This window comes from Lactuca serriola, chromosome 1 (genome assembly GCF_051521515.1).
Source record: "Lactuca serriola cultivar US96UC23 chromosome 1, Lser_US96UC23_V15, whole genome shotgun sequence".
In the NCBI taxonomy this organism is placed as follows: Eukaryota; Viridiplantae; Streptophyta; class Magnoliopsida; order Asterales; family Asteraceae; genus Lactuca; species Lactuca serriola.
In genome coordinates this window covers 33577060-33590666 of record NC_136408.1, presented here as the reverse complement: position 1 = coordinate 33590666, position 13607 = coordinate 33577060, and the positions used below count along the sequence as shown (strand labels likewise).

The following is a 13607-nucleotide window of genomic DNA, read 5'->3' as shown; positions in this document are numbered from 1 at the left end:
AGCTGACACGTGCTCGAAATCCCGTTCCTACTCGGCGAGTCAGGCTATGAACTCGCCGAGTCCCTTTACAAAACTTCAAAAATAAATACCAAGGAATCATCATACCGGGAACGAGTCGTTACACTATTACCTCGTTATCGCTATTGATAACACCGACTTGTATCATTACTAGATTTCAAATTACCTTCATTAGGTCATCAAGTTGTTTTGCACCTTTGTTGTTCTCACGCTTAGCAGCATTATCTATCCATATGAATCATGCAACCTAAAGCCTATAGTTAAAAATTAATTAAAAAAAGTGCTAAACTTCAAACTATATATACTTTTTTTAATTAAAAATATTGTGGTTGTTGATTAATTACCCTTTATAGGTGAGATTCTCTTGGCTTTTCTTACAAAATATCAACTGAAGGCATCACCATGAGTAGCTTTTGGAAGGCACCAACTGTATCAAGTGTCTCAGGTGTTGTATCCTAACAATCAGTAATATTAAATTAATGTACATATCACAACTTTCTTTTGAAGCTTTACAATGTATTAGTCAGAAGTACAATTGTTTGTTTTCATGCTTGGTTTGTGATGTCTTTAACTATCTTCCATTCACAACTTCATAGGTGGTTGTCTGCATCTGTTTACGGAAGCACAGGGGATAAATTTTCATTCGAATATCAGAACAACGAACAACAACATGAATTATTGATTATCAGAATATGTGATGTTAAACAAACATCTAAACATGTATCCATTTGAGTATGAATCAGATTATCAGAAGTTGGAGGCTTAGAGCTCGGATTAAAATAAATAAATAAATAAACGATTTGTTCAGAATGGAAGGACGAGAAATGGACCTGCTTGCGTCTTTTGTGAAAGGAAACAACTTCGACTCTTGTTGCAGGCGGAGCTACTTACGACGAAGAATAGATTAAACCAGATATCAAGAAACGATAAGTTGTTAATACCTAGTATCGAGTTTGGAAAAGCTCAAGAAAATAAGTTGTTGATGTCGAGTTCATACAGGTAAGGAAGCTTAGCTATGTTTGGAGAGATGGAGCCTAAGCTGACGGAGCTAGAGGTTGAGTTGCTGCAGGCGAAGATGTAGACGGTTAGACGGAGCAGCTGCAGACGTAGGAGATGTGGTCAGAGGGATGATATCGTCAACGTCAGTAATGATAGAGAGTAGACAGAAGAACAACATAGTCGAGAGGAGACTCTGCTTTTCTATTTGGCGTCTTTGCAATTAGATTTAGGGCAAGTGGAAACGAATCAAACTATTGCTTGGAGGTGGAGAGGTGGACTTGCTGTTGTTGGGCTTCATTTACACTACAATCCACAAAAGAAACTATTGGTAATCTGGGCTAATTAAACCTGGGTTTTAAATTTTATTAATTTTATATAAAAATTAATATATAATATAATAAAATATGATTATATATATATATATATATATATATATATATATATATATATATCTTATGGTCCGGTCCGGTTTTTATACGGTTTGAAATCATAAAAACCGTAAGCCAAACCGTTCATTACAGTTTGAAAAGTTCGAAACCGCAAGCCAAACTGTAAAACCAAACCGATGACCGGTTTGGCCGGTTTCACGGTTTCAAACCGTACCGCAAACACCCCTAATTGAGCTGGTGGAGGATCGCCATAGGGCATTTAGGAGTGACTGGGAACCTGCAGGAAGGTCAAGGCGAAGCACCAGAGGCCACACAGCAAGATGCAGCCGTTTGACATTCCTGTGTGGAAATGGGAGGATATCACCATGGATTTCATTACTAAGCTTCCCAGGACCCCACGTGGGGTCGATTTGATATGGGTCATCGTGGATCGGTTAACCAAGAGTGCTCATTTCATACCGATCCAGGAGAGCATATTAGCCAAGAAGCTAGCCGGGATTTATGTGCGAGAGATAGCGGCACGTCATGGAGTGCCTGTCTCGGTGGTGTCAGACCAAGATGTCCGTTTTACTTTCCTGTTTTGGAAGCGGTTTCACGACGAGATGGGTACTCGTCTCCATTTCAGCGCCACTTTCCACCCACAGACAGACGCCCAGAGCCAGAGGACGATTCAAACTCTCGAGGACATGCTACGCGAATGGGTGTTAGATTTTGGTGGCAGTTGGGATATGTATCTTCCGTTAGCGGAATTTTCATATAACAGCAGTTATCACTCCAGTATAGACCAGCCTCCCTTCGAGATGCTTTATGGGAGGAAGTGTAGAACCCCAATCTGTTGGGGTGAGGTCGGTAAGAGGGTTATGAGGAGTACGGAGGTAGTACTCAAGACCACGGAGCAGATTCAGCAAGTCCGGAGCAGGCTTCAGACTGCTCAGAGCCAGCAGAAGAGCTACGCCGACAAGCGGCGTTCGGACTTGGAGTTCCAGGTGGGCGATATGATCCTCTGAAAGTGTCGCCCTGGAAGGGTGTCATCAGATTTCAGAAGCGGGGCAAGCTGGGCCCCAGGTTCATTGGTTCGTTTAGGGTTTTGGCCCGGGTGGGTCAGGTTGCTTATCGATTAGACCTTCCAGTAGAGCTCATCCAAATCCCCAGCACGTTCCATGTTTCTCAGCTTCGTAAGTGCTTATTAGATGAGTCAGCGGTAGTACCTTTGGAGGACATTCAGGTGGATAACAGCCTGAATTACATCGAGAAGCCAGTGGCGATTCTGGATCGCAAGACGAAGGAGCTAAGGAACAAGAAAGTTGAGCTAGTGAAGGTACAGTGGCAGCACAGAAAGGATTCAGAGTGGACCTGGGAGTCCGAGGAGGAGATGAGAGAGTACTACTCGGGGTTATTCCCAGAAGCAGCAACAACAGACTTCAAGGACGAAGTCTAATTCAAGTGGGGGTGAATTGTAACAACCGACTTTTTAGGTATTAATTATTAATTATTTCCTAAAATTTATCGTTGGGTGAAATATAGATAAAAGGACTTTCGGATTGGACTTAAGCAAAGGGCCAAGGAATTGGGTCGCCCATAAGACGTACGTTGGGCGTAGCCTTGGCATACGCGGGGCGTAGAGGCATGCATCGGATACGGGGGCGCACGCACGTACGTGCAGCGTACTAGGAGTACACGCAGCGTACGTGAGCAGATGCCAAACCCTAATTTTAAGGGTTTAAGACATATAAATACCCCATTATAGCCACCCCCCTGGCCTTACTACCAGCTCCCTCACCCTCAGAAAACCCTAATATGCCTCATACTCCATTGTTGTGTGTTTGACCTTTTTGAGCTCATTTTGGTGAAGAAAAACTTTGAAGAAAAGAAGGAGAGGTTGGAGAAGAAGCCTTTGAGTACCTTGAGCTCAGGGATCTGGATTAAGCTCATCATTTGGCATCAAGAGGAGGCGTAAAGCTTCTAAATTTCCTCCTCAAAGTCTAGATCTAGGGTTTTCGAAGATTTGGACCTTTTTAGGTCCAAAGATTGGATCTTGATCATGCCACTTCGATTTTGAGCTTAGGGTTGCTACCCTTGAAGCTCAATGAGTCCCTTTAGCAGTAAAGTTGCAAGCTTTGAGGCTTTTATGAGGCCATGCAAGAGATCTAGCCTTTTCTTTGGAAGTTCATTGTCATTTTTAGTGTTGGGGTCATTTGGAAGCTTGCAAGCCACCAGGTGATCGACTTTATGGGCTAGGACGAAGTATTGAACCCGAATCTGTAGTTTGGACGTAATGTCTTAAGGGATTAAGCGGTTTTGGAAAGAAGAGCTTAACTGGAGCGTACGTTGGGCGTACACATCAGTATGCGCAGCATACAAGCCCTTTCAGCTGTACGCGCAGCGTACAGAGAGGTATGCTCAGCGTACGCTCAGATTCTGGACTTTACGTTATGGGCCTCGGTTTGGGCCAATCCTTGGGCTTAGCAGATGTTGGGCCATGATGGGCCACCAAGAGACAGTTAAGGGCCATGGACTAGTTTGGGCTTGGGTGGAAAGCCCGTTTGAGGAGTTGAGCCCAATTTAGAAAATTGGGCCATTGGAGGACTTTGATGGGCCTTAGTGAGTTTGGAAAGACTAGAAAGGATTGGGCATCGGTCATGGTCCAATTTAAATCAAAGGGGTAAAATAGTCATTTTACCCTTAAAAGGATTCTCAGTTTTTGACAAAGTGTTTATTTTGGTCATAATAGCTGGGGAGTCATTGGAGCAGCTGACAGAGATACTCTCGCCCGAGTTTTCAGCATCCAGTTTGAGAAGTGAGTTTTCCTCCGGTAGGAACGGGTCTAAGGCATCAAGGTCCGCCCGTTTAAGTAGTAGAGTATGCCAGGGTGAGCTGCATGTCGGGGTTAGCCCGATGCAGTCTATATGTTTCTGGACTGCGATCCGATGTCGGGGCAGTCCCGAGAAGTAGTTATGTATGCTTGATGTCTTTGTGATTCATGTATGTTTATGTGTTATGTATTATGTGTTCCGGACTCCGGTCCGATGTCGGGCGAGCCCGATGCAGTATATGTGATTACGTTATATGTTATATGTTCCGGGGTAATCCCGATGCTGGGGCAAGCCCGATGTAAGTTAGTCATTTATGCCATGTATTATGTATTTCGAGGCAATCCCGGTGTATGCTAGTTTATGTGTTATATGTTGTTGTTCCGGACTACGGTCCGATGCCGGGGTGATCCCGATGCCCGATGCGGTCGAATGCCAGGGCGAGCCCGATGCCAGAAAGGAGTCCGATGTCGGGTAAGCCGATGTCGGGATTCATCCCGATGCAGTGGGAGTAGTCCCAGAGTTTATGTTGTTTGTTATATGTGCTTTGTATGGTATGTGGTAATTTGAGGGAGCTCACTAAGCTTCGTGCTTACAGTTTTCAGTTTTGGTTTCAGGTACTTCAGCTAGCAATGGGAAGGGCTCGGGTTGATGGCATGGCACACACCACAGTTTTATTAGCCTGGGAGCTTACTCTGATATTTTTATATGAGACAGTTATATATTGACAGATTTTATGAGATTTTGAGATACATGGTTGATGTTTATATTTTATGGTGATAACATTATGTTTGTTAAATGATTTTAAAAACAAAATTTTTGGCTTGTATTTTTGGGTTATTTCAACTATTGCCACCAAAGTTTTCAAAATTCTCAATTTTGCTCTTTGTTTTTTACTAAATTGGGCAGATTTATTCCCTGAAGCAAAGGTTTTACATTTTGGCATGTTTAGTCCTTGCAAAAAAAGATTTTACATTTTTGGCAAATTTTGTCCCTATAATTTACTCCATGTAACAAAGGTTTTACATTTTGACAGATTTAGTCCCTATAATTATTTCGTTTACAGAAAATGTCCATTTATCCTAGCTCTTAGGAGCAATAATTTTTTTGATGATTAGAATTTAGCCACAAATTCCTCAGATCATTATTCACATATTAACTTTTCATGATTCGGAATTTAGCCACAAAGATTTCCAGAGTTTGTCACTTTTAGCCCTATTATTTACCGAATGCGACCCCTAAAGTTTTTGCCACACATTTGGTTGTGGAGTTGGCACTTTTGGTCATCTATTTTCCTTGAAGCATTATATACACACAAAATAGAACCAACGAACGAGAAAGAAAAAACCAAAGAAACACTAAAACATGTAAACATAAAATTCACTATTAAATCACATAACCGTTAGGAATTGTAGAATTTTCTTTTTTCAGAGTTTTGCCACAAACTTTTTACATTTTGGCATATTTAGTCCCTACAACAAAGGTTTTATATTTTTGGCAGATTTAGTCCCTGCAACAAAGGTTTTATATTTTGGCAAATTTAGTCCCTGTAATTTTTTTAATTTATAGAAAAGGTCCCTGTAACTTTTTTTCAAAAACAGTCAATATGTGTAAGATTTTTTTTATTTTGGTAGGTTTGACCGTTGTACAAAACTAATTATGTCATTTCATTTTATTTTGTTCTGTTGGTGTGTTTATAAAATCTTTCTTCCAGTTTCAATTTTTACGGGTAAAATGATCATTTTATAGATTTCTGGATTTAACATAGTAAAAATCAAAAAGCCCGGGTCCGCTTTTGTAATTTTCCCATTTCTTAATGTCTTTTTAGTAAAAAAAAATTCAAGTTTCAGTTATGTAGGAAGGTTATGCACGTTAAAAAAAATCAAGTTTCAGTTATGTAGGAAGGTTATGCATGTTACATTTCCAACATCGATGTAATATGTCTCTTAAAAATGTTATAAAAAATTATGTTTGCATTATTATCATTTTAGAAACATCATAAAATTCACACTTTTAAATCAAGACTCTACAATGGCGGGGGAGTTAAGGGGCAAGCAGGTGATTTGCCCCCCTCAACATTTCTAATTTATATACATTACTCCCTTCAAATTTTCCAATTTATATACATTACTCCCTTTGACTAAATTCATAAATATTATTTTGATTTTCATAATAACAAGGGTTTAATGTTGCATATCCTTTATCAACATATATAGACTAGATTTACCTAAAAATAAAGGATTTACCGTTGAAATAATTGTTTTTTGACAGCTAACATGTCTTATACCATTTTTACTGATTTGTCAACACATTGATAATAAATAATAAGAAGTTTATGATATTAAGTCTTATAAAATCATATTTTATAAACCGTTTATTTAATAATCTATATATTTTTGTGTTTTCTTGTTATGTAAGTAATATTTATCGGATGATAAGTTGTGATTTATTTATTTTATTGACTTTGTTAGGATGATAATTTTCTATAACTTTTTTGTTAGTTTTAATTTTTATTGTTGATAAAATAGTTAATTATTACTTTTAGGTTTACTTTTAATTTTTCTATTGTTTTTTATCATTAAAATTTTTGATTTGGACACGGTCGGTATGTATATATTAATTTTTTTTAGATATTCAAATTATGTATTAATTTTTATCTCAAATTTCCCTGTAAATTACAGACTATATTGAGTTATCCGGTTATAAAATATTGGTTAATCTTATTATGATGTAAGCCTCTTTATTGTAAAATTTTGGCTCCGCCCCTCAGACTCTACATATTTCACTAAACTTATCCGAACACCAGCCAATGGTGTGGGGGTTTTTTACTAGTTAGTATTATTCAATGAAATCAAAAATAGAAATCGGTTACCTTTTTATTGTTAAATTTTGAATGTGTGCATTATGACGTTTTTTTTAGATTATTTTCTATAAAAACTTATGTTTTTAAAGAATTTCAAATAACTAATTATTTGATTAATCAATTAGAACAATCAATCATAATTCTAGAGATTATCTTCATCTTCAAGTCTTCAAATTATAGAAAGGGGTTTAGAAAGAGAGTGATTCGATGGGTTTTTCCCGTGAGACCCTCACCGCATGGTGAATTTCCTAGCTCGTAGTAGGATTCTTGTAGCCTCCCTTGTACCATGTCACACCCAATGTATCCTATGGTGAAGGTATACCCTTTAGTCTCAATGGCTCTTTTGGGTCTTTTGAAAAATCAATATGACCTCACCTATTACATTCCATCCGAAGAATGACAAATCTTTTTTCTTTTAGGAATTTAAGTAACCTTTTTGTAGATATTCCGGGTATCAAGATACTGTTATTTAATAAATATAATATTTTATACTGAATTTACAAAATATGATAAACATAAAAACTATTGATATCTAATTTTAAAGATATCATGAGGTGCATATATATGACATATATTGTACAAGGTCTACACCATATATATACATCGTACAAAGCATTTGTAGGACCAAAACAAAATCAAGATACAAATCCTTTAACACGTCTTTTTATTACTAAAACAACATAAAAATTCTGAATATAATCTAAAACTGTATCACATCTGATCCAACCAACGGATATGCAAATTCATCGTGTGAGATATTTAATCACACCATATAACAATACACAAACAAACAACATATCTCCGGGGAGTCTCGAGTCTACACTCTACACTCCAATCGCCTCCGGCAAAGCCTCCGGTGGTGGAGCCGCTCCGGTGCCGCCATTAAGAACCGTCACATTACCATCGGAATCAACATCCACAATGACCGAATCACCTTCCTTGATTTCCCGTGCCAACATCTTCTCGGCCATGCTGTCTTCCAGTAGCCTCATGATAGCTCTCCTTAAGGGTCTCGCACCATAACTCGGATTATATCCTTCCTCAACCACCCTGTCTCTAAACCTTTCAGTCACCTGAAGCTCAATTTCCTTCACTTTTAGCCTCTCGAAAACTTCCTTCAACATTATATCCGCAATTTCCTTCACTTCGAGCTTCGTTAGTTGCCTGAAAACAATCATTTCGTCTAACCTGTTCAAAAACTCGGGTCGGAAATACTGTTTTAGCTCCTCGGTGACCAAACTTTTGATTCTGTTGTAACTGCTATCCTTTTCATCATAGTCAAGGTCAAACCCGATTCTTCTACCTCCCTTTTCAATCACACTACTTCCGACATTTGAAGTCATGATCAAAAGCGTGTTTTTAAAGTCAACTGTCCGGCCTTTGCTATCGGTCAAACGTCCGTCTTCGAGGATCTGAAGCATCATGTTGAAGACATCGGGATGCGCTTTTTCGATTTCGTCGAAGAGGACGACGGTGTAGGGGCGGCGGCGAACCGCTTCGGTTAACTGACCGCCTTCGGTGTAGCCAACGTAACCGGGCGGTGAACCGATGAGCTTTGAGACGGTGTGGCGTTCCATGAACTCACTCATGTCGAGACGAATCATGGCTTCTTCTGAGCCGAAGTAGTATGCGGCTAAGGCTTTAGCAAGTTCGGATTTACCGACACCCGTGGGACCCGAGAAGATGAAACTGGCGATGGGGCGGTTGGGGTTTTTTAGACCGACACGGGCTCGGCGGATGGCTCGGCTTATGGCTACGACTGCTTCGTCTTGACCGATGATTCTTTTGTGAAGGGTTTCTTCCATTTTGAGGAGGCGTTCGGATTCATCGGTTGAGACTTTGTCCACTGGGATGCCGGTCCAGGAAGATACGATGTGCTGAATGTCGACCTCTGTTACAATTGGGCCTTCCTCCCCTGCTTCGGTTTCTGCTTTGCTCATCTCTTTGTTTTTATCCACGAGTGCTGATATTTGGGTCTTGAGATCCATTTCTCTATCCCGCAACTCCCCGGCCTGTATGTAGAGTACAAGATTAGGTTTCCTTATATTATATAGCAACGTACTTTCCAAGAAAGTTATTATAGCATTGTATTTTTAGATTATTTTTATTGAGGCGTGGTCTATCTAATTATAGCAATAGACAACCTGCTACCTTTTAAACTTTTTTAAAAGGTTGCCCAAATGCTAAAATAGGTATAATTTTCCAAGGATAATGATCAAAGAAGAAATAATTGTAAGGTAGAAAGATGTAATAAGAAAAATAGAGCAATGCTATGATATAAGATTGAAAAAATACATTACTATTCCTTGCATTTTATCCCATTATATTTTTGAACATGCATTTGTTAACTAAATATTTTGTTATACCTTGCATCAAATTAAATGTTAAATTTGTTGTGTGATAAAAGGGTAACCGAGTATAATTATTTTTTAGTTTACAATTAGAAGAGTATGATGAAATAAAATTATTTTAAATTAATATTACGACTTTTGCAGTTTATTGAGAAGCAAGCAACTATTTAATCTAATTTATTCATTTACATCATTGAAAATGTTTTAAATGTATGCTAGTTTCATAGAATTATTGAAATACGGATATTTATGTGCCTAAAAAACTTTGATTTTTAAAAATTTACAAAATAAACATGTTAACTTTGAAAATTCTATCCATTATTGAAATAATGGGTAGAATTTATAACAGTACCATGTACAATGTTGTAATAAGAAGAAACAAAAGAACATTGTTATTTCTTAAATTTTAGCCCTTTTTCGAAAGACAACAACAGTACCTTCTCAAAATCTTGGCCACGAACTGCTTCATTCTTTTCTTTGGTTATCTGTCTAAGCTCTTTCTCAAGCTCTCGGGCTTCCTCTGGGAGCTGCACCACAAGATAATCAATTAGAATCACCCACAAAAGACTACAGCAAGAATAAAAATAATTGTTTAAAAAAAAAAAAACACTTACTTGTGCGTGACGTAGACGAACACGAGACCCGGCTTCATCGACCAAATCAATTGCTTTATCGGGAAGAAAACGATCACTGTAGGAAAAATGATTTAAATAAAAACACTTAGTAATGATGTTAAAAAGGAGATGAAAATAAGTATTGATTTAAATCTGCGTACCTTATGTACTGATATGATAACTGTGCAGCAGCAACTAATGCTTCATCGGTGTAGCGAAGCTTATGGTGGATCTCATATCGCTCACGAAGACCCTTTAAGATCTGAATTGTTTCATCAACTGTTGGCTCTGGTACCTTTACTGGCTGGAATCGTCTCTCCAATGCAGGGTCCTTCTCAATATGCTTCCGGTATTCATCAAGTGTTGTTGCACCAATACACTGTACCAAATTTTATTCATCATATTCATATATATACCTCTCAAGTCTCAAAGAAATTTTGTTTATTTTAATTGTATCCGGTTTTTATGTAATAAATAATCGCAACCTACCTGCAATTCACCTCTAGCAAGAGCAGGCTTCAAAATGTTAGCAGCATCAATAGCCCCCTCTGCTGCTCCAGCTCCAATTAGTGTATGAACCTCATCGATAAATAGAATAATTTCATCACTTTGTTTAATTTCCTCCATTAACTTCTTTAATCTCTCCTCAAACTCCCCACGATACTTTGTTCCAGCCACAAGAAGACCCATGTCTAGAGTTATCACCTATAAAAGAAACATAAAGTATAAAAAAAAAATTAACAATAATAATAATAATAACAATGAATTTTCATTCCCACCCACCTTCTTCCCCTCTATTGTTTCTGGAACATCACCATTTGCAATTCTTTGGGCAAGGCCTTCTGCAATAGCTGTTTTCCCAACACCAGGTTCTCCAATAAGACAGGGATTGTTTTTAGTACGCCTGCCCAAAATCTGTGTAACTCTTTCGATTTGTGGTTGTCTTCCCACAACAGGATCCAACTTACCCTAAATAATTAAAGAAAAGAAATTGTAAATAAAACTGAACCATTCATGTTTTCATATAACTTGCATAAAATGTACCTCCTCTGCTAGTTTTGTCAAGTTGGTGCCATATTCCTCAAGTGTCGGCATCTTGTTGTTGGAGCTCCCACCACCAACTCCAGCACCCACAGCTTCTGCACTCTCACCAACCATTCTGATAACCTATTCAAACAATTACAGATTAAATTCTGGAATAAAAACAAAAAGCAAATAACCAAATCAAGTGTAGAAGATAATGTTAAAAATTAAAACTTGCCTGTGTGCGAATGTTATTCGGGTCTGCACCTAAATTCTCAAGAACACGAGCTGCTACTCCTTCACCCTCACGAAGCAAACCAAGAAGCAAGTGTTCGGATCCAATATAATTATGCCCTGAAACATTTTATTAAACTATGATTCAATACAACCCTTTTTCACATAGAACAGTGTGTGTGTGTGTGTGTGTGAGTGTGGATAGTGGAGGGAAAAGGGGGGTTACCAAGTTGACGCGCCTCCTCCAATGAAAGCTCCAAAACACGCTTTGCACGAGGCGTAAATGGGATTTCTACAGCAACAAATCCACTTCCTCTACCGATAATCTTCTCTACCTCAACACGAGCATCTTTCAAATTAATCCCCATTGATTTCAACACCTTTGCAGCAATACCAGTGCCCTCACCAATAAGACCTAATAAGATCTGCTCAGTTCCCACAAAGTTGTGACCAAGTCGTCTAGCCTCCTCTTGTGCAAGCATAATAACTTTGATAGCTTTCTCAGTGAAGCGCTCAAACATGGCTTTTGGCACAATTCGAGAAGGCTTTGCTTTCCGAACAGAGGTGGCAGCTGCAACCTTTGAATGGAAATCTTGACCCCTTTTTACCAAGTTGTCTAAAGCATTGGTTCCTCTCAAACCAGAGAAAGACCTTACACTCATGTGAGGAGTTTGTACGCTATACATCATCTTGATTTCTCCTTTTGTATTACCAGATCTCTTCGAACGGACCTTACGATCTCCAGCAACCGTTGAAGGAAAGCTGGTGGATTGAACCAGAGCCCCCGCCATGATTATAATCAAATCACCTGCGTATGATAGATTTTCAATATTGATTACACTTCAATTGGTAAAATATACATCTGTTACTTTCTAACCATATATGTTGACTCCACACGTAACATGAGATAGCTACAAATTTCTATTTCCAACTGATTAAGCGCCAAATTCAGATAAACATAAGAACGTAAGAAAACAAGTAAGAAAAATGTTCAAATATCAAAAAGGTTCCCAAACAACTATTAATTCAAAGTTTAACTCGTTTCACAAATGTTCAGAATCACCGTATAAAAAGCTCCCAGAATATATTCAATTTTGAAGCGGAAAACCTTTCTAAGGCTTCCCTCACCACACAAAATACTCATCGGCTACGATTCAGACAAAGAAAAGGTAAGAAATTTCATTTTAACGGTTAAATCCGCCATCCGTCCAAAAAATTTCTTATCTTATCCATATAATTATTACACTAAAACTCCGGATTGGGCACCGGAATTCCATAGGCATTAGCAAATTCACACAGATATCCTCACAGAAACAACAGGAAGACGTAATTACGCTACACGAAAAACGAAACCCTAACAAATCACTGAGCATATACAGCACACATGCATACATAAACAAAATTAGGTCAAAAGCAAACCTGAATCACAGGAGTCGAGTTAAGATGAACAGAAGAACAAATTGGTTTTGGAACCTACAAGATTCTTTAAAGGGACCTCAGCGAAAGGTCCGGCTGAATGAAGAGATGTGGATGATAGCAGGCGGTGAGTTTATATAGGAAGAAAGACAATATCTTCTTCACGATGTTGTTTGGACACGCTACTCCATTGGGTTCGATAGAGCGTCATCTAGTGCAAAACGAAAATAAAGGTCATATAGTTTGCTATCGTCACGGAGGTGTCTTGAATTTGCTACGTGACGGGCCGTTGGATTACGGATCATATCTTTTTCGTGTACCGATTTTGCCCTTTGGTAGGTAGCTTTTTATTGGCTGGTGTTATGACTTTTAGAAGCTAAATATCGACGAATTTTCACTTCGAGGTGCGGTCTATAATATAAGACGTATTATGTGTAGTAGACAATATTTTAGTCTATATATGACTTCTTTTTTAAAGTAATAAAATAAATTTTAAGATTAACTTGTACATTGTAATAGTTTTTATTAAAAATCTTTTTAGTCTGGATAATAATGGTTATGTGAACTTCTGTAACACCTTATCAGGAGGAGGCAAAATTTATTAGAGGCAAATTTTACTAGAAAATAAGAGAAAATGACAAAAATAGTCATTTACACTAATGTCATTACAAAAATAGCCAAAAAAAATCGAAATTACAAAATTAGCCAACGATTTCGCAGATGGAGATGCCCCATCTGCGAAATGAGTTTTTCATCTGCGAAAGTACAAGCACCTAAAGCACAGCTGTGCTTTAGGTGCTTGTACTTTCGCAGGTGGTTTTAATTTTTTTTTTTTAATATTTTTGCTGTATATATAGGGGTAATTTCGCAGATGGAATAGGTCCATCTGC

The 13607-nt window shown here is 38.2% G+C and overlaps 1 protein-coding gene across 1 annotated transcript; it reads right to left on the bottom strand.

The window, feature by feature from the left end:
• Positions 1-7720: 7720 nt before the first annotated feature.
• Positions 7721-12858, bottom strand: LOC145082148 (ATP-dependent Clp protease ATP-binding subunit ClpA homolog CD4B, chloroplastic). The gene is made up of 10 exons (XM_079023301.1): positions 12721-12858; positions 11528-12109; positions 11306-11421; positions 11089-11211; positions 10828-11013; positions 10534-10749; positions 10206-10423; positions 10045-10120; positions 9868-9957; positions 7721-9091 (listed from the first exon to the last, which is right to left on the bottom strand). The coding sequence occupies exons 2-10, from the start codon at positions 12090-12092 to the stop codon at positions 7904-7906; spliced, it is 2778 nt and encodes a 925-aa protein (XP_078879427.1). The 5' UTR covers positions 12093-12109; positions 12721-12858; the 3' UTR covers positions 7721-7903.
• Between the last annotated feature and the right edge of the window lie 749 nt (positions 12859-13607).

What these genes read in the sequence shown, in the direction of transcription:
- LOC145082148 (XM_079023301.1), bottom strand. Translation starts at nt 12,092, where the DNA reads ATGGCGGGGGCTCTGGTTCAATCCACCAGCTTTCCTTCAACGGTTGCT. An exon ending in CGAATAACATTCGCACACAG is followed by an intron (nt 11,212 to 11,305) that starts GCAAGTTTTAAT and finishes TTGTTTGAATAG; the next exon opens with GTTATCAGAATGGTTGGTGA. An exon ending in TTATCATATCAGTACATAAG is followed by an intron (nt 10,121 to 10,205) that starts GTACGCAGATTT and finishes TTTTTCCTACAG; the next exon opens with TGATCGTTTTCTTCCCGATA.